The following is a 20,143-nucleotide window of genomic DNA, read 5'->3' as shown; positions in this document are numbered from 1 at the left end:
GAAGAAGAAAAGAAACCATTTCCTAAACCACCGGGTAAATGTAAATGTAAGTGTAAGTGAAAGTGTGTTTTCTATTTTGATTGGCCCACACCAAACCCTTAGAGCAAACTAACCTGCTTGCTGCGCAAACTGGGCTACAAGACTCCTCCTTCCATTGGGAAACTAGATTAGCTCTCGCTTCTGTATCTGGCACCCTTTACAGGGTATGGTAACAAAGAATACGGTGAAACAGTGGTTTCTGTTTCTCCCCAAGGTCACTCTGGTCCTTGTTTTGCTTTGAGGTGCTAGGGATGTACTCCAGAACGTGTGTGCTTTTGGTTCTGCCTCGAAGCCTCGCCCCTAGCCCTTCCGAGGTTACCCTTAACAGTGACTGAGGCTCTCCCTCTGGCAGAGAAGAAGTTTAACTGAGGTAGAGCAAGTTCTCCAGTCCAAGCCACCGGCCTAAAGCTGGGCCCAGCTTCCTCAAAAGAAAGTGTCCACCCTCAAAAGCCTACCTTACCTAACACCTAACCAGCAAAACTCAACTTCCTTCCACCGAGAGGTCCCCAGAGCAATCCGATCTGCACAGCAGTATAATGGTGCTTGCCAAGGGCTGGGGGGAGTGGGAACAGTTACTGTTAAAAAAGCTAAGTTTTGCAGATGGGTGTGGCGGCGGCTGCACAGCGTGAATGTACTTAACACCACTGAACTGTACGCTTCAAAATGGTTGGGAGGACAGACTTGATGTGTCTTTCACCTCGATTTTACAAATTTGGGAGGAGGAGGAAACAAGAAGCCTACATAAAATGCCTCAACTCGCTAGTTTTCATTTAAGGATCTGCATGGCAAAATGGCTAAAAACCCTTTCACTTTAGAGCGCTGGTTCCCTCTCTGTGTTCCCAATTTCCTGGCTAGGAGCCTTTAGAAAAGTCACTTGACAGCTCTAAGACCTTCTTTACTAAATAAATAGGGATAGTAATAATGTCCTATCTCAGGGGGTGGTTAGGAAGAAAATAAGGTCACAGATTATTGCTTGCACAACAGCAACCACTTGCTAAACTACTCTTACGACGAAGATTAATATATTAGTTTAATGGTAGCTATTTAGTCATAAACAGCTGAATTACTAACATTGTACTATCAACTAGGTCGATAACCACAACAGAGTCCGTTTTAAGGGAAAAACAATCCCAAGTTAGGAGTCAAAAGACTCGGGCTTCAAGAGTGACTGTGGCGTAAGATCTTTCCGTGGTGACTGGTACGAGGCTGCATCTCCCTCGCTGAGCTTCTCAGGGAGAGTCCGTGCGAGAATGGGGTGCAAAAGTCACCAGGAGACGGCTCAATGCAGCCTGCGGAGGGGGTAGGCAGGCGCAAGATGTATGCAAGACTCCCTCAGATCAGGAGCACAGGTTCCGAGTATGCAAATCTGCCTGCTGGGAAAGCTGCAAGCAACCTGTGAGCTTTCCCCTGGCCCTGCAGAGACCCCAAGAAAAGGCACCCCCAAAACAGCCTGGGTTGCAGATTTATAAATACCTCCTCGGCGCCTGCGCACTGGATTTTACAAGCGGCCCCGGGGCGCAGCGCGCACCTACTGCGCCTGCGCCACCCGGCTCTCCCTTTGGTGCACCAGTTGGGGTGGGGGGGTCCTGCGGTCCCGCAAAGAAAAACAAATAGTAATGCGATGGCTGCTCGGTCGCTATTTCCTTGTTTCTTACCTCATAGTGCTTCATGGCTCCTTTACTCGCTGGTTCCAGGCCCAGCTACTGCTGGCTACCCGCGCGCGACACAGCACAGGTTAGCTCCACGCGCTCGCGACTGTCGCCCTAGACTAACTGCGCTCGGCCTCCGCCCCGCCCCTCCCAGCTCCGCGCGCCCAGCCGGCCAATTAGCACTAGAGGTGCCCACCCTCCGCCCCGCCCCAAAGGGCGAGCACGATCAAAGACTAGCGGCTCGCACCACAAGATTGACCAATCATCTTGCGGGACCCACTGAGAAGGTGGAGCAAGGGTAGGAGTGACTAAAAGAAGAGGCTTGACTAACCACCAATCAAAAGGGAGCTTGGGCCCCTCTGTTTTTTTTTTTTGTTGTTTTTTTTTTTCTTTCCCCGCCCCCCCCCCCAGCGTCTCTGTGGAAACCAAAGGAAGCGGTGGTTACTACAACTCGGGGGAGGCGGGAGTATGAAGTTGAGTGACAGGGAAAGACAGCGTCAACCAGGCTGGCTGTGAGGCTGCGTGAATTGCGAGGTGGACCGCGCCGCGGCGCTGGGGAGCGGCGGGAGAGGATTCATCTGTTACGAGTGGATGTGAAGGAGAGAAAGGAGGTGACATCAGGCTCCCTGGGACCTTAGCTTGCAACCTGAGCCCAACCCCATTCTGGAGGTGTCTCCACTGGCTTCTTCATGCTGTCCTCTTCCCCACCTTGCTCGGCCTCCAGGCAGAGGGCCCCGGGTGTCTCTGGGCTTCTTCCGTTGTGGTCACTGCTGTTACCTGAGCCTAGGAGTGCAGAGGGCTAAACTGAGAGCGCTTTCGGTGTCAAATACATCACTTCATGGCAGATACAGTACAGTGTTGTCAATGTCAGGCATGGGGTAAAAAGATGCCTGTAAAAAAGTTACCTGGTAACTTTTTATGTTCGATTACATTTTGAAAGTATAATTTTTGGGGGCTGGGGATTTAACTCAGTGGCACAGCCCCTGCCTGGCAAGCGCGATGTCTTGAGTTCGATTCTCGGTACCGAAAAAAAAAAAAGAAGAAAAGAAAGCATAGTATTTTTTTGGTACTGCGAATTGAACTGAGGGAGCGCTGAGCTACATCCCCAGCCATTTTCATTATTCATTATGAAAGAAGGTCTCCCCGCCCGGCATTGAGGGCAGGGCAACCCAGCATTGAGGAGGCTGAAACAAGAGGATCAATGCAAGTTCGAGGCCAGCTTAGACTACACAGTGTGTTCAAGACCAGCATGGACTACATAATGAGGCCTTAGAAAACCCCAAGGAGGAAAAAAGAAAGAAAGAAAAAAGCCAGAAAGAAACGGAGTCTCTTACCGGGCATGGTGGCATATGCCTGTAATCCCAATACTCAGGAGGCTGAGGCAGGAGGATTATTTCGAGTTCGAGACCAGCCTGGGCTACAAAGTGAGCTCAAGGCCAGCCTGAGCTGCATAGTGAGACCCTGTCTCAAAAAGACAAAGAAAAGAAAAGAGAAAGAAAGAATAGGGTCTCATTAAACTGCCCAGACTGGTCTCAAATTTGTTATGCTCATGTCTCAACCTTCCAAGGATCTGGGTTTGAAATAATAATATATTTTATGTATTGGATTAAAATGTATTATTGAGCCAGGCGTGGTGACGCACACCTGTAATCCCAGCACTCGGGAGGCTGAGGCAGGAGGGTCGTTTGGAGTTCAAGACCAGCCTGGGCTACAGAGCGAGCTTAAGGTCAGCCTGAACTGCATAGCGAGAACCTGTCTCAAAAAAAATAAAATAAAATAAAATGCATTATTAAAATTAAATTCCCTGGTTTCTTTTTACTTTATTAATATTAAAGGAAGAGGTGCCTGTTTGCACCTCTTCCTTTCTTTTCAGTGCCTGGGCATCAAACTCAGGGCCTCATGCATACTGGGCAGGCACTCTACCTTGCTCTTTAGCCTCCTATGTGAAGATATGAAATCACATAGTATGTTTATGGATCCCAAAATCAACTGGACATTGGTGGTCTGGGGTCATGGCTATATTCCATCATTCCAAGATTAAACACACAACACACACACACACACACACACACACACAAACACTCAAAACTTCAGGACAGCCAGGCATGGTGGTACAAGTCTGTAATCCCAGTGACTTGGGAGGCTGAGATGGGAGGATCACGACTTTGAGCCCAGCCTGGGGAACTTAGTAAGACCCTGTCTCAACATAAAATTTGAAAAAGAGAGGGCTGGGGATTTAGCTCAGCGGCACAACACCTGCCTGGCAAGTGCAAGGTCGTGAGTTCGGTTTCCGGTACCAGAAAAAACGCGCCCCCCCCCCCGAAAAAGAAAAAGAATAGCAGTGTGTAGCTCGAGTGGAGCCCTTGCCAAGCATGTGCCAAGGCCCTGGGTTCCATCACCAGCACCACCAAAAACAAAGAAAAAAGCAGACAGAACCTGGCCCCCTTCACCTTTTCTCCTTCCTTCTCCTTTTTCAGATCCTGGCCTTGCCGGGTGTTGTGGCACATTCCTGTAATCCCAGCACTCGGGAGGCTGAGGCAGGAGGGTCGTTTTGAGTTTGAGACCAGCCTGGGCTACAAAGTGAGTTCAAGGCCAGCTTGAACTGCACAGCGAGACCCTGTCTCAAAAAGATAAAAACAAAAAACAAACAGACCCTGGCCTTGAGCGTCCCTCAGCTGCTGAACCTTCTGGATCTCAGAGGTCTGGCTGAGATCACCATGAGAACTCCTTACAGGAAGAGCTCTGAGTCACAGGGAAGCAGGTCCAGGCCTGGGCGAGTGTTGGGGACTTAGTCATCCAGACTCCACTCAGGAAACTCCTAAAACTGTCACCTTTGAGAATTCTTATTGCTGGAGTCAACTAAACAAAGGCTGTGATCTTCAAAAACTGTTTTTTTTCACTTGAGCTAGTAGGGCAAAAACAGGTGAAACATAAAGGTGTTTTGGTTTTTTTTTTTTGTAGAACTGGAGATTGCACTGAGCCCCATCCCTAGCCCTTTTCTTTTTTCCCCTTGGCCCTTTTTAATTTAAGAGAAAGTCTTGCTAAGTTGCCCAGGCTGGCTTTGAACTTGCAAACCTCCTATCTCAGCCTCCATAGTAGGCAGGATTACAGGTGTGTGCCACTGTGCTTCTAAAACTGAACTTTTCTCTGTTGGTAGTTGTTGTAGTTTGGGATTTTGCAAGGTGAACAATACAGGGCACATAATTTATAGAATTATTTTATTTATTTTTTTTTGTCTTTTTGAGACAGGGTCTTGCTATGCAGTTCAGACAGGTCTTGAGCTCACTTTGTAGCCCAGGCTGGCCTCGAACTCACAACGATCATCCTACCTCAGCCTCCCAAGTGCTGGGATTATAGAGTGCCACCACACCCAGCTAGAATTATTTTATAATACCCAAAGCATCATATACAAAGAGAGTACAGGAAATCTGTCCACACACTAAAGAGCAAAGAATCCAGCTGAGGGCCTGGATCCCACAGTAATGTCCTGCATGAGTCCAGCTGAAGACATAGAGCCTGTTATAATGCCCGCCCCATGAGTCCATCTGGAGGCCAGGAGCCCACGACAATGTCTCATACAGGCCTGTTTCACAGATCTGCGCTGGGAAAGCCCAACGGTTGGTGGTGGAAGTTAGAAAGTCTGTGCCAGCAGGATGAAAGATCTGTGCTAGCTTGCTGAGGGATCTGCACTGGAACCAGGAATCTATACACAAAGTGAGGACCAGAGCTCCCCTGAAAAGTACCACAGCCATCCTCAGCAAGTGAGGTCCCGAGCTCCTCCGATAATGAGGAAAACCAAGTTCCCATCAGGAAAACCAACGCAACAAGCTTCTCCAGGAGACTGGCAGTGCACCACCTTCCCCTCCAGAGCCAGGAAACGATGCTTAACATGAGGACCAGAGCTCCTGCAAAGTGAAATGTAGCCAACCTCAGCGACAAGGTCCTCAGCTCTTCCTCTGATGAGAACAGCCAAGTTCATCAGGAAAGCCAGCATGACAGCGTCCTCCAAGAGAACCAACAGCTCCCAACAGCTTCCCTCTATAGCTCCCCAACAGCTTCTACCAGCTCCCAACGGCCTCCCTTCTTCCTCTCCAGTTCTGCCTCTTATGCTGCTGGCAGCAACCCTCAGGTGGGCCTCCCACACCTAGCACCGTGCTGGGTCAGTTCAGCTGGGGGTTACAAGTTGACCACCAGTTATTGATCCACCACAGCAGCTGAGGCACCTGCAGTGTCCTGAGGCTTTTTCTATTCCAGGAAGCCTCACTGCCCCTCTTGGGTGGTGAAGGGTCAGGTCAGTATTTACCCAGAGGCCACAGGATAAAACTCTCCCAAGTTGAATTAGTTGAGGCCTCGAATTGTGAAAGACCAAGGAAGCAGTATGGCACCCTAAAATCTAGTCATCCTTTGGCACTCTCCTAGCTTTGCCAGTTTCCTGCTTCTCTGATGCTAGCTGAGGTTAGTCTCAGATGCTAAGGTTAGTCTCACTGTACCACTGGTTACAGTGTCCATAGACGTCATTGTGAAGATCCCACACATCCTCCCACGCACTCTGCACCCTATGGAAACTCCCTTTTGCAACGGCTTTTATGAGCCCAACATTCATTCAACAGGCACCAAGTCGTCACTGTGCACCTATTATGCACCAGCCAGGCACACAAATAATTTCCACCCCTCCTCAACTACAGGAAGCGCTTATCATAGAAAGGCAGAATCCAGCCGGGAAGAGTACAGTCCCTCTTTGTTGCCTTGTTTCATAAGTGGTACTAGGGCTTGAACCCAGTACCCTTAGTGGTGCTAAGCCTCTGCACTGAGCTACAATCACAGCTCCCCCCACTTCTTTTAATTTTGAGACAGGATCTCACTAAACCACTGGTTAAGCTCAGACTCATGATCCTCCTGCTTCAGCCTCCCAGAACAGTGGATTACAGGTGTGTGCCACCATGCCCAGCTTACTGTTTTTGGAATTTGTTGGTTTTTGGGACAGCGCCTGGACTCTATAGTCCAGGCTGCCCTTGAACTCACTATGAAACCCAGGCTGGCCTGGAACTCTTGCTGATTGTCCTGCCTCAGCCTTCTGAGTGTGCCTGGCTCTTTTTTTTTTTTTCTTTTTCCTCTTTTTTTTTTTTGAGACAAAGTGTTCCTATGTTCTCTAAGCTGGCAGCAAATTTCTTAGCTGTGGTAATCATACCTCCTTGCCCCTCCTCAGCCTCTAGAATAGCCAGGATAACAGAAGACAACCCCGCACCCAGCCCTGTTTGGGATGAGTGTGATAGGCACCAGGAATCCCTTGTGTGTCTCCTCTGGCTCCTAGGAATCAGGCTGTCAGCCACGAAATCCACCCAGACTGGCCACTGTTCAACCAACATGAGCAACACTGTCCTGAGGCCCCTGCCAAGCCTTTCTGAGGGACATCTCCATTCTAACTGCATCCTCGGCTCCCCGAATGGCGCTGACCCATTCCTCACGGTGACTAGGCCTGTTTAGCACTTGCTAAGCTGATCATAATGAGATCTTTATGAAAGCCATTTTCAAGGGGAACTGCAGAAAGTCTTGGGGTATAGCAGGTTTGAGTTGATCCTGAGACCTAAGGCGTGGGGGCTCCAAGGACACTTGAGGGTGGCGATCCAAGGTGCTCCATAGGGTCCTCTCACAGACTTTGTGCCTCCCGCACGCACAGTGTTTCCAGAACCTGGCCTGGCTGGTTTTCGGGTGTCTCCTGCATCTGGTTCTGAGCTGTGAGAGGGAAGGGAAGCCAAGACGGACAAGCTGAGACTGGCTGGGATGTTTCCGCTGTGTCAAGAGCCAGGGAGAAGCTCCCAAGCCTGTCTTCCCTGGGATATAAGGGTTTTCTGTTTTGTGTGTGTGTGTGTGTGTGTGTGTGTGTGTGTGTGTGTGTGTTTTCCAATAGTACTGGGGATTGAACTTAGGGCCTCAGGGCTACTAGGCAAATGCTGTAGCACTGAGTTACATCCCTGACCCTTTTGAAATTTTATTTTGAGATAGGGTCTCATGAAGTTGCCCAGGCTTGCTTTGAACTTGCTTCTGCTTCTGCTTCCCAAGTAGCTGAGATCTGTGTGCCATAGCACAAGGCTCATTCATTCTCATCCCCCCGACTCTCTCCAAGGTCTCACAAACGTGACCTAGGCTGGCCTTACGCTCAGGATCCTTCTGCCTCAGCCTCCCAAGTGCTGTGATTACAGGTATGGCCTGGCATCTACTTGCTTTTAAACTGAGGTATAATTTCCACACAGTAAAAGTTGCCCTTTTTAGTGTGCAGTAACTGCTGAACATATACAGTCTTTTTTTTTATACCGGAAATCGAACTCAGGACCTTGTGCTTACCAGGCAGGCACTGTGCCGCTGAGCTAAATCTCCCAGCCCATAATGTGAAATTTTTTTTAAAGAGGGAAAAAAATAACAAAATAACAACAATGAAGACAAAAACAATAAAAATCATACAGGATTTCAAAACAAGATAGTAGGAATTAACAATGGTTGTTATATTGCGTATTGTTATCTTCAACAAAGTTGCTCAGATTACAAGATGTAAGAATGCAAAATTGGTCAAACAATTAAAGACAATAACGAGTAATAAAAAACATTAGAAACGATGCAGAGCTTCATTAAACAATGATGGTAGGAATTCAGAGATGGCTGTTGTATGTGGACTTTTTTTTAATGTGACTTCTTGGCCACATTTTTTTTTTTTTTTTTTTTTTTTTTTTTTTTTTGGTACTGAGAATCAAACTCGGGACCTTGTACTTGCCAGGCAGGTGCTGTGCCACTGAGCTGTATCCCTGGCCATGTACAGTCTTGTAACCACCACCACCATCAGATACAGACATTTTCATCATTCTAAACATTACCCTCTGGCCCATTTGTGGCAGAGTCCTAGCCCTACATAACCACTGATCTACTTTCTGTTCTGATTCTTTTGTCTTTTCCAGAAGGTCATAGAAAATGGAATCACAGGACCCTTTGAGTCTGGCTTTTTTTTTTGCTTTTTTGCTTTTTTTTTTCTTTTTGAGGCAGGATCCCGCTATGTAGTTCAGGCTGGGTTTGAGCTTACTTTGTAGCTCAGGCTGGTCTCGAACTCACGACGCTCCTCCTGCCTCAGCCTCCTGAATGCTGGGATTGCAGGCGTGCGCCACCACGCCCAGCTGGCTTTTTTTTTTTTTGGTCAGATTTTATTGGGAGTCTGGCTTCTTCCACAAACAATGTGTTTGAAGGGTACATGCGCTGTTGCCTGTACCAACTCACCCCCTGTGAATAATATCCCATTGTGTGGAGTGACCATGGTCTTTATCCATTCGTCCACTGAAGGGCATGGAGCTTTTTGTTCTGGTTTGGCTTGGTTTATTTCAGGTACTAAGGGCTGAACCCGGAGCCACACTCCCAGCCCTTTTTATTCTTTGAGACAGGTTCTCACTATGTATCCCAGGCTGGCCTCAAACTCGAAATCCCCCTGCCTCAGTCTCAAAGTAGCTGGGATTGCAGACATGCACCCAGCAGGGACATGTTGGTTTTAACCCGTGTGGGTAATTACAAAACCTCAGTTAAGACAAAGCCCTATTGTGATAAGGACTCATTTTGTTTTAATGGAGCATGAGTGTTCCTTGAGGGATGAGACGGAGGCGCCTGTGTCTGTCAGGTTTTGGATACTGAGCAGCAGATACAGAGGTGAAGACTGCAGTAATGCTACTGTGCCGATTACCTATCACCGTCTGAGTCACACCATACACAAGCTGCTTACCGTAAGCACTCAGCATGCTAACACGTCAGCATTCCCTCACTGGGAGGCCATAGGCAGGTCACGTGATTACTCAGAGTCTCCCCAGCTGTAAACTGGGGTAAGGCCAGTCCAACTCAGGCTGCTGCAGTGGCCAGTTGCATACAGCGTGGTACTAACAGGGCAGCCCCAACTCTTAGGGTGGTTCTGCAACTCCATGAGTTAACAGGGCTCAGCTGTGAGCACTTTCCTGGCATGCACAGGCCCTGAGTTTCATCCCTAGCCCCGCAAAACACAAGGAAAAAACAAAAACACAAGAACTAACACTCGTAGAGCTCATGGAACAAGATTGTCCATGTTGGTGTTGGCCGTTTTTTCTTTCTTTTTTTTTTTTTGGTTTTTTTCTGGAGGGGTTGTTTTGTTTTTTGAGCCAAGGTGTCGCTGGCCTTGAACTCAGGACGATCCTCCTGCCTCAGCCTCCTGGGTGCCAGGTCTGCATGCACGGGCAACTACACCCAGCTTCACTGGTCTTATAATGACATTCATTTCCTGGCCTCACTCAATTTCATATACACAGCAACACCAAAGGATAAAATCTATTTTTATCTACATTTTACAGAAGACAGACAGGCACCATAAGAGACTGTCACACAAGAGCACCCCTGGGCTGGGGATATAGCTCAGTGGCACAAGCACCTGCCTGGGAAACACAATGTCCTGAGTTCGATTCTCCGTACAAAAAAAAAAAAAAAATTCCCTATGATGAAGGTAATCATTCTAATAATTTTTTAAAAAGAGCATCCCTGAGGTCAATAAGTAAATATTTGGTCCATCCAGGATTTGGGCTGGGGTGACTGAGCCCAGATTCCTCGCTAGTTTCTCTACTAGTCAGGGCCTCAGCAAACAAACTGAACAAGTGGCACATGCACATGCGTGCGTGCGTTTTAACGTTCACTTCAGGGCTAGGCGTGGAGCTCAGCGGTGGTTCCATCCCCAGCACTACAAAAAAAATAAAATAAAAATAAAACATAGAGATTGATTTCTTTTTTTTGTTTGTTTGTTTGTTTTTCCTCCGGTACCAGGGACCGAACTCACGACCTTGCGCTTGCCAGGCAGGCGCTTTGCCGCTGAGCTAAATCCCCAGCCCCCATAGAGATTGATTTCAAGGATTTGGCTCCCACTGACGGCTGGCAAGTCTCAGATGTGGGGCGAAGGGTGGAAACTCGGGCAGAGCTCTGGCTTCTCCCACAGGGGACCCGCGGGTGAGTTTATTGGGCCTCTGCACGGACTGCATGAAGCCACATCACACAGACCGTACCGGGATCCTCCCCATAACTAAAGCCCACGATTACAGATGTCACCCACCCACATCTCCAGGAACCCTGACAGCGACTCCTGTGTCACATCTACCGGAATCACGAGCCTTTGGCCCAGAACCCAACACCACGGCTTCTCTGAGAGCAGAGCCCCTGATCCGGAGGTTCTTCGGCAGAGACCAGGTTGGAAGGAAAGTTCTGAAGGGCCCACTGGGGCCCAGGGCAACGAGGCTTATTAAGGACAGTTACTGGTTTTGTTTGGGGCTGGGGGGTTTTGCTGTTGTTCGGTCCTGGGGATCGACTTGGAGCGTCACACCTCCAAAACACACGCTCTACCGACAGCTACGTCTTCAGCCAGATTCACTTGTTGGTTGGGGGTTTTGTTTGTGGTTTTTTGTACTGGCAATCGAACTCACGACCTTGCCCTTGCCAGACAGGCACCGTGCCGCTGAGCCACACCCCCAGCCCGTTGCTTGGGTTTTTGTTTTGGCTTTGTTGCTGTTTTTGTCAACAGGGTTTCGCTCAGTTACCTAGGCTGGCCTCCAACTTGCCAACTTGCAAACCTCCTGCCTCAGCCTCCGGTGCTGGGATTATGGCTCTATCTCGGAAGACAAAAGACAGAGAGGGGGCGCTTTCGCCCCCTTGTGTCCGCAGGTGACCTGCGGTGGAAGCAGAGGTGGGAAGGCCGGCCTCCCGCCAGCCCCGTCAGACCCTGCCAGTCGTCCAGGGCAGGAGCGGGTAGTTGGAAACCCCTAGGGTTGTGCATTCTGCAGAATTTATGAAGCGCGTCCTAAACTATAGACCCAGGCAGGAGGCGGGACCCACGACAGTCAACGGAGGTAGCGAAAGGGCGTTGCGATTGGCTGGCATCACAGGGTGGGCGGGACTCCTCTGTCTAGTACGTGCGCCTCGGGGAGGTGTGGGCAGCTCAGAGCGGGGAGGGACGTGACTGCCGGCGGACGGCGGTTGGCGGCCGGGCCCCGCCCCGGATGTTCGCGTCAAGCGTTGGTGGGCGGTGATTGGCCGGTGCGACTCGGAGGGCGGGGCGGAAGGTTCTGGAGGGGGCTGGCGGGCTCTGGAAGCTTCCGCCGGACGGGTATATAGAGTCCGGGACGGGGTGGTGGCGGAGCCGGGCACGGCGGCAGCGGGCGGTGGGCGCCATGGGGAAGGACTACTATCAGACGCTGGGCCTGCCCCGCGGCGCGTCCGACGAGGAGATAAAGCGCGCGTACCGCCGCCAGGCGCTGCGCTTCCACCCCGACAAGAACAAGGAGCCGGGCGCCGAGGAGAAGTTCAAGGAGATCGCCGAGGCCTACGACGTGCTGAGCGACCCGCGCAAGCGCGAGATCTTCGACCGCTACGGCGAGGAGGGTGCGTGCGCCTTGCGCCGGCCGGCCCTCCGCGCTGCCCGCTCCCCGCGGTCCCGGGCCGTGCACCCGCCGGGCCGCCGCGTATCCGCCCTGCTGGGCGCGGGAGGCGGAGCGGGCGCCGAAGCTTCCAGCAGGGCGGGCGGCGCGGGTGTGGGAGACCGACGCGGCTCAGCGTGGTTTTGTTTGTTTGTTTGTTGTTTTTTGCGGTGCTGGGAATTGCGCCCAGGGCTTTTGCGCTGTGCTACTTTTCCACAACCTCTCTCATTTTTTTTTTTTTTTTGGTTATCGCGGCGATCCTCCTGCCTCAGCCTCCAGAGTGCTGGGTTTACAGGCCTGCGCCACGCCCTCTCTTTAATTTTTTTGGTACTGAGAATCGAACTCAGGACCTTGCGCTTGCCAGGCAGGCACTTGGGCCCCTGAGCTATATTCCCGGCCTGAGCTATATCCCCGCCTCGCCCTCTCTTTAAAAAACAATTTTTATTTTAGCTAGGGTCTGTTAAATTGCCCATGGTGGGTACAGACTTAGCGATCCTGCCTCTGCCTCTGCCTCTGCCTCGCGCTGCTCACATGGTAGGCATGCACCAGCGTGCCTGGCTTAAACTGTAGTTTTACTCTGCCTGTTCAACGCTTGCCCTGGAGACTTTTAACACTTACTGGACGCTCGTCCCGAATCAGGCCTTTCTCCTTTGAGCTTTTCGTGAGCTCTTTGGCCTGTAAAATGGCCGGGAGCCTGGTCAGTCAAGTGGCAGCAGCTGGTTGGAACCTACAGGTGGCCACCTCAGAGCTTGAGCCCTTTTTTAATTTTGTATTTATTTATTTATTTTGGAGGCAGGGTTTCACCATGTAGTTAAGGTGGGCCTTGAACCCACTATGTACTCCGGATCGGCAGTCTTGCCTCAGCCTCCCGAGCACTGAGATCACAGGCTTGGGCCACGAAGAAGCTTACACCTGAGCACTTTGCCACTGACCTGGCACTGAGAGGTGCACGGTGCTGCTCTGCTTCCTTCTGCTGCTCCAGTGGGAGGTTGAGGCCTGGATTCCTTTCTTTTCCCTGACAGGCTAAACATTCTTTCCCCAGGTTCCCAAGCTTTCCCCTTAAGGTCCTGGAGAGAAGCACCTGGCCAGCCATCTGACTTCCGGTCTTGCTTTTCAGGTTTAAAGGGCGGTGGCCCCAGTGGTGGTGGCAGCGGTGGCACAAACGGGACCTCTTTCAGCTACACATTCCACGGAGACCCTCATGCTATGTTTGCGGAGTTCTTCGGCGGGAGAAATCCCTTTGACACCTTCTTTGGGCAGCGGAACAGGGAAGAAGGCATGGACATTGATGACCCGTTTTCTGGCTTCCCAGCCATGGACATGGGTGGCTTTACCAACATGAACTTCGGCCGGTCCCGCCCTGCCCAGGAGCCTGCCCGCAAGAAGCAAGATCCTCCTGTCACCCACGACCTTAGGGTCTCCCTTGAAGAGATCTATAGTGGCTGTACCAAAAAGATGAAAATCTCCCACAAGCGGCTCAACCCCGACGGAAAGAGCATTCGAAACGAAGACAAAATCCTGACCATCGAAGTGAAGAAGGGGTGGAAAGAAGGGACCAAGATTACCTTCCCCAAGGAAGGAGACCAGACTTCTAACAACATTCCTGCCGACATCGTCTTTGTTTTAAAGGACAAGCCACACAATATCTTCAAGAGAGATGGCTCTGATGTCATTTATCCTGCCAGGATCAGCCTTCGGGAGGTAAGGACAGGGGCCCTGGCGGGGAGGGGGGCTGCTTCCCGCAGCTGACCTGTCCTTGCTCCACAAATGTTTTTGAGCACACAGCCACCAGGCTGAGGTCTGCTATGCTGAGCTGTCACTGCTGGTGACATGGGTAGTTTTAGATTCAGAGGCTTGGGCAAAAAGCCTTTTCAGGGAAAAAGACTTCCTAAGTGTCTCCTGCCTAATGTTGTCCATTTGCTTTGCAAGGCTCTGTGTGGCTGTACGGTGAATGTCCCTACTCTGGATGGCAGGACCATACCCGTTGTGTTCAAAGATGTCATCAGGCCTGGCATGAGAAGGAAAGTTCCTGGAGAAGGCCTCCCCCTCCCAAAGACACCAGAGAAACGAGGGGACCTCATCATCGAGTTTGAAGTGATCTTCCCGGAAAGGATTCCGCAGACATCGAGAGCCATCCTCGAGCAGGTTCTTCCAATATAACCGTCTGCATTCCCAAGGACTGTCAGGGACCTTTCCAGAGCTCAAGGATCTCCAGACCTCGCCCCCAGCTGTGGATATGCGAGGGCGGGAGGACCCAGGGAGGGCTATCGTGCTGCTCAGTGTTTTCAGAGAATATATTGCAATCTTTAAAAGTTGTGCTTAAGTGGTTTTTCGAGCGACATGGTGGAAGTGATGGGAACAGCAGGAAAAGGCATCAGGTCTGCCCTGCTGGGCCCCGCAGCCCTCCTGCTCTGGGCCCTTCCTCTGCTCCTCCAGCCCCTGCCCAGCCTGGGTGAGAGGCGGCTCTGCAGCTAGACTCGAACCCTCTTGTAGTCTCTTTGCTTCCAGCAGCGAGGCAGGCCCCAAAGCCTGTGCACTCCAGTCACTGTTGTGTAATAAGTTCCTGTTTTATCCTGTGTTTGTCTCCCCTGCCTTGCTCTTCCCCTGGAGAATCCTGCTTTCTCTTTGGTCATCTCAAATTGAGAACCTGAAATAATTCTGCAGAACTGCCTGGCTGGCACCACAAGCAATACCTCGTCCCAGCAGGACCAAAGGCACTGGCCTCCAGTGAGCAAATCTCACAGCTCCCTCTTCCCCGGGACCTAGGGGTCCTGGCTGCAGCAGGCAGGGGTCGTCACCTGCAGCTTCGGTGAAGCCTACTTTGCTGACTTCCGGGTTAGTCTTTTTGCCTGCTCCGGAAGGAAATCCTCTGGCATACCTAGGGCTTACCGGTGGCCCCGGTAATTTTTTGTTCAATGGACTCTGGACTCTCAAAGGGATCTGATCCTTTTGAATTTTGCACAGCCCTAGATATAATCCCTTTTGATAAAAGGGTCTTTGCTTCTGATTACAGGAGCACTGTGGAACGTCTGTAAATATGTTTTTATAATTCCATTTACAGTTGGTGGACACTCAAAAGAGTCCATGGCAACTGCCTCTCTGTACAGGACCATAATGGATTTCAGAAGAAACCTTGGGGGTGGGGAGAAGTCAGAATAAAAATGTCTGTTTTCTGGAAGCCAGTCTGGTGCTCAGACTTTGAGATTCATTGTACGTTGCTACTGCCGACACAGACTAAAAGTATGTGACTTGTCGTTATGCAGCGTGACAGCATTAAAGACTGATGCTAAACCTCAGGGGAGCTGTCCTGTGAGTCTGTTTGAGGGCTCTGCCGGCGGGGTGGGGTATAGGGCTGGGGCACCCCTCCAAAGCCAGGCAGGGTGGGAGGAAGCAAGACGGCAAGAGAAGGGCAGGAGCCTGGCCCCGAGTTCCCTCCTCGGGACTCCAGACTTCTGCTGGGGACCTAGTCCCTGCGGTCTCAGAGGGGTGCAGTGTGCAGCAGGGCAGGCTGGGTGTGAGGAAGGCCCAGCCAAATCAGAACTGGGCTTCCAGCCGCCACTGCCAGAAGCCAGGCCAGGGCTGCCCCACCCTGAGAAGACCCATTTCCTGCCCTACTGGATGTGCTGGCCAATGATGTGTTTGCTGTGTCATTTTTTTCAAGGAACTGGTTTTATTACAAGGTAAGTAATTACACAGGCTTAGAACAGTGTTCAGCTATGAAGTGGATTTTCTTGGTTTTTCAGTGTGTGTTGTTTTTTTAGTGCTGGGGTGGAACACTGGGCCTTTCCTGCTTAGCCCCACCCTGCCCCTTGAACTCAGTACCCAGCCATGCTGCAAGAATGTTTTAAAGGAAAAATTTAACTGTATAGAAAGCCAACCTGAGAGCTGCTTTTCCTTCATGCTCAGACAACCTCTGGAAGTCCAGAGGCGGCACCACCCAAGAGACCCCTACCAGAATGGGAATGTTCTTTCGCTTGTTTTTTTGAGACAGGGTCTTACTGTACAGTCCAGGCTGGCCTTGAATTCATGGGGATCCTCCTGTCTCAGCTTCTGTGCTGGGATGACAGGTGTGTACCACCATGCCCAGCTATGGGAATGTTTTGTATCATTTATTTTTGCCTTGTTTATTTTGAGACAGGGTCTCACAGTGTAGCCCAGCCTGGTCTTGAATTTATAATGATCCTTCTGCCTCAGCCTCCCTAGTGGTGAGACAAGAAGCATGTGCCGCCATGACTGGCTTATCTTTTTAAAGAGTCAGTAAAGCTAAAACAGTTCTGTAATTGCTCCAGCCACGAACACTGAGCTCTGACTACACATGCGTGTGGCTAGTGTTGCCTGTCTGCAGATCCAGCAGGCTTTTAGCAAGAGACACACGGATCACTTCCCCAAGCAGGACATGCCAACCCCCCAGCTGAGCCCTGTGATGTGGGAGCAGAAAGCGAACTTGGGAAAGGCATGCCTGAGCCAGCTGGTGAGCCCCTTCCTTGCAGACCTGTTGGTGGGCTCAGTCACACCCTCAGGGCCGCCTCGCTCATGCTGCAGCAGGGGCCCCTGAGAATTTCCTGCTGGGGAGCCCTGAGCAGAAGTGCTGGAGCGCCGGAGCCCCGGAGTACGCAGTGGAGCAGGATGCAACTCAGGAGCAGCTTTGCAGGAAGACGGGTGAGGCTCCGTGTACAGCACCTGCCTGGTGTTTCTGAGGCCTTGGGTGGCAGGGTTGTAAAAACAAACAGCAAAGCTCAAAAATGCACATTTGCCAGGCGTGATGGCACAGGCCTTATTCCCAGCTGCTGAGGAGGCTGAGGCAGGAGAATTGCAAGTTCCAGTCCCGTGTGGGCAATTTAATAGTGACTCAGCAAGGGCCTGTTTCAGCAAAGTAAGCATCTGGGGTATAGCTTAGTGATAGCAGTGGTGGAGCACTTCGTACAACCCTGGGTCCCATTCCTAGGACCCTCTCCCCACCCCACCGCTCACACACACACTCACAGCCTGTGGGGAAAGCTGTGTTCCCTCCCTCCACTGGGCCTGAGGACCATGTTTGCCCTGCACCAGGATAGACGAGCAATGGCACTGTAAGTCCCCCCATCCTTTAAACATCTTTGTCCATCCAAGACAGAATCTGCACTTACATAAACATAAGCATAATTTCTAACATTTCAGTTTCGCTTTTTGGCTGCATTACCAAAATATAAAACTGGAAAGGGTACACAGAGTGAAAATCCTCCTCACACCCAGGCGTTCGCTTCCACCCCAGCAAATGTTCCTGGTTTCTCCTGGCTGCTGCTGAGATGCTCCGCAGAGTACATTGTCCTTCCTCATGGTGGGGCCTCCCAAGTGCTTAACCCCACGTGTCGTAGCATGTTCACGACTTCTACCCTACCCAGGTGAGTTGAGAGCAGCCAGGTGTTTTGTTTTTGTTTTGTTGTGGTCCAGGACTCATCCCCAGCCCTTTATTTTATTTCAGTTTGGGTTTTTTGTTTGTTTGGTTTTTGGTTTTTTGAGACAGGGTCTCGCTATGTAGCCGAGGCTGTCCTCGAACTCATGGCAATCCTCCTGCCTCAGCCTCCTGAGTACTGAGATTACAGGTGTGCACCACCACGACTGGCCTTGTTTCAGTTTTTGAGACAGGGTCTCCCTAAGTTCCTAAATTGTCCCAGTTAGGCTCCAAATTGGAATCCTTTTGCCTCAGTTTCCCAGGGGTTTGGGATGACAGGCATACACCACCATACCCAACCAGTGACCTCTTTGTCCTCTCTATTCATTCCTGCTTCCAGATTTGAGTCCCAGCTTGACCACTGTCTACCAGTGATCTAGCCTCTCTGTGCCTCCATTTCCTCAACCATAAGCAAGAAGTAAGAGTAGTACCCGTCTTCTAGATATGTCCGATACACAGGTCACCCATACACATACCACTCGCACACACAGTGGGGCAGTACTGACATGAAACAAGCCATGTGTGTGTGGCTTGGTCATGCTTATCATCACACCATCACATGAAGGTGTGTTGGTCCCAGCTTGTGACCAGAACACAGGTCAGTCTGCAGACTCCGGTCTCTGCTCTTTGCTGAGTACCCAGCACCAAACCCCCAGGTGAGCCATGGAGACACAGGGCATCCTCAGCCTCACCCCGCAGGAGCAAGCAGTTCCTACTCGGGACAGTCCTCCAGAGGCGCCCCCACACACACCAGCCCATCACAAGGAGCAACAGAACGGAAGCTCTAGGGCAGGAAAGCCCTGGATCAAGCCTGGCTCCTCCACTCCATGCTTGGGCAAGTGACTTCCTTCCTGAGTTTCAGTGTCCTGAGACTTTGAAAGATGGGAAAAATCTCTAGAGGTATTACGGCAGCTGGTGTGATGGGTCAGGGCAGTTGACGAGCACAGTGATTAAGAAAACCCTTGGGGAGCTGGACATGGTGACCCACGCCTGCAATCCTAGCACTCAGGGGGCTGAGGCAGGAGAATCACCGTGCATTCCAGGCCAGCCTAAACTATATAGCATGATCCTGTCTCAGAAAAAAAAAAAGCAGAGACAAAACCTTGCTGTAGCTGGAGATGTATAGCTCAGTGGTTAAGCATGTGCTTAGCATCCACAAGGCCCTGAGTCTGAGTCCCAGTACTAAAAAATAATTAACACATACGTCTAAAAACTTTAGCAGAAAATTTGCCCTTAAATAAACTGCTATTCTCAACTGCAGGTGATAGCACACACCTATAATCCCACCACCCTTGCAGGCTGAGGTAGGTGGATTGAAAGTTTGATCCCAGCCTGGATAACATAATAATTTAGTGAGACTCCATCTCAGAATAAAAAGGGGAGGAGCTAGGAAGGTAGCTCAATGCTAAGACTCTAGGTTCAATTCCAGTATTCCCACAGCCCAAAATTTATTATTGTTGCATAGATTGTACCTATCCGTCTAATGAATATTCATCTTTCTTTTTCTTTTTCTTTTTTTTTGGTGGGGAGGATTAAGGTTTCACTGCATTCCAGGCTGGCCTTGAACTCACTATGTAGCCCAGGCTGGCCTCGAACTCAAGCTGATCATCCTGCCTCAGGTTCCTGAGTGCTGGGATGACAAGTGTGCACCACCACGCCTGGCTATGAATGGACATTTATTGAGCCACCCTTCTGTGCTGGCCCTGCTCTTAATGCTTGTTTGCAGCAATGAACAGAACTGGCAAAAATTCTTGTCCCTGGGCTGGGAATGTAGCTCAGCGGTCAAGCACTTGCCAAGCTTTGCACGAGACCTTGAGTTCCATCCCAGTACTGCAGAAAAGGAAGGAAGGATAGGAGGGAGAAATTTTTGTCCTTGTAGAACTGATGGTCATCAAATGGAGAGAGAAAAATAAGAATAAATAGAACATTCACTATGCAAGACAGTATGGTAAAAGTAATGGAGAAATAGGAAACCAGTGGGTGGAGAGTGTCGGGTACATTTTTAAATAACGCAGAGAATGTGTTGCCAAAAAGGTGGCATTTAAACAGAGATGAAGGAGGTGGGAGAGCTGAGTACTTCAGAAAGAGCATGCAGGCAGTGGGAAGAGCATGTGCAAAGGTCCTGTGGCAAGAGCAGCCAGGAGACCAGTGGGCTGTGGTGTGGCAACAAGGAGAGGAGGCAGGAGAGGAGGGCAGAGGTGACCAGATAAATAATGCATGGCTGGTGGGCTGTACCTTGGCTTTCTTCTAAGTGGCAGCTGGCAAGGATTTAGGCTTTTTTCTTTAATTAATATTTCTGTATGTAGTTCAGGCTGGCCTTGAACCATGATCTTCCTGCCACATCCTCCTGAGTATGAGATTACAGGTGTATACCACCATGCCCAGCCAGATTTGGGTTTTGTTGTTTTTTTTTTTCCTTTGTGGCAGGGGCAGGAGGAAGAATGTCTATGTCTTTTGGGGGGGGTGGGGGAGAGAGGCTATTGGGGATGAGATGCAGGGCCTTTACACTGTGCTACATCCCCAGCTTTTTTATTTTTTATGTTGAGACAGCGTCGTGCTAAGTCCCTAAGTTG

The 20,143-nt window shown here is 50.5% G+C and overlaps 2 protein-coding genes across 2 annotated transcripts in view; one reads left to right on the top strand and one right to left on the bottom strand.

Annotated features, from left to right (window-relative positions):
• The window catches only part of Tecr (trans-2,3-enoyl-CoA reductase), a 26,713-nt gene extending 24,873 nt beyond the window's left edge, over positions 1-1,840 (bottom strand). The window contains exon 1 of the mRNA XM_005381105.2: positions 1,695-1,840. Within this exon, the coding sequence (XP_005381162.1) occupies positions 1,695-1,709 (15 nt within the window). The 5' untranslated portion in view covers positions 1,710-1,840. The remainder of the gene's footprint in view (positions 1-1,694) is intronic.
• A 9,972-nt stretch (positions 1,841-11,812) lies between these two features.
• Dnajb1 (DnaJ (Hsp40) homolog, subfamily B, member 1) lies at positions 11,813-15,435 on the top strand. Its single transcript, XM_005381107.2, has 3 exons — positions 11,813-12,104; positions 13,257-13,840; positions 14,069-15,435. Exons 1-3 carry the CDS (start codon positions 11,894-11,896, stop codon positions 14,297-14,299), a joined length of 1,026 nt encoding a protein of 341 aa, XP_005381164.1. The 5' UTR covers positions 11,813-11,893; the 3' UTR covers positions 14,300-15,435.
• Positions 15,436-20,143: the final 4,708 nt, after the last annotated feature.

This window comes from Chinchilla lanigera, unplaced genomic scaffold (assembly GCF_000276665.1).
Source record: "Chinchilla lanigera isolate Chin_1 unplaced genomic scaffold, ChiLan1.0 scaffold00014, whole genome shotgun sequence".
NCBI lineage: Eukaryota > Metazoa > Chordata > Mammalia > Rodentia > Chinchillidae > Chinchilla > Chinchilla lanigera.
This window is presented reverse-complemented; position numbering and strand designations above follow the sequence as displayed.

Bases quoted from the DNA above. Each gene is read 5' to 3' on its own strand.
- Dnajb1 (XM_005381107.2), top strand. From the start codon at position 11,894: ATGGGGAAGGACTACTATCAGACGCTGGGCCTGCCCCGCGGCGCGTCC. The intron at 12,105-13,256 runs GTGCGTGCGCCT...CTTGCTTTTCAG, and splicing joins CGACCGCTACGGCGAGGAGG to GTTTAAAGGGCGGTGGCCCC. The intron at 13,841-14,068 runs GTAAGGACAGGG...TTGCTTTGCAAG, and splicing joins CCAGGATCAGCCTTCGGGAG to GCTCTGTGTGGCTGTACGGT.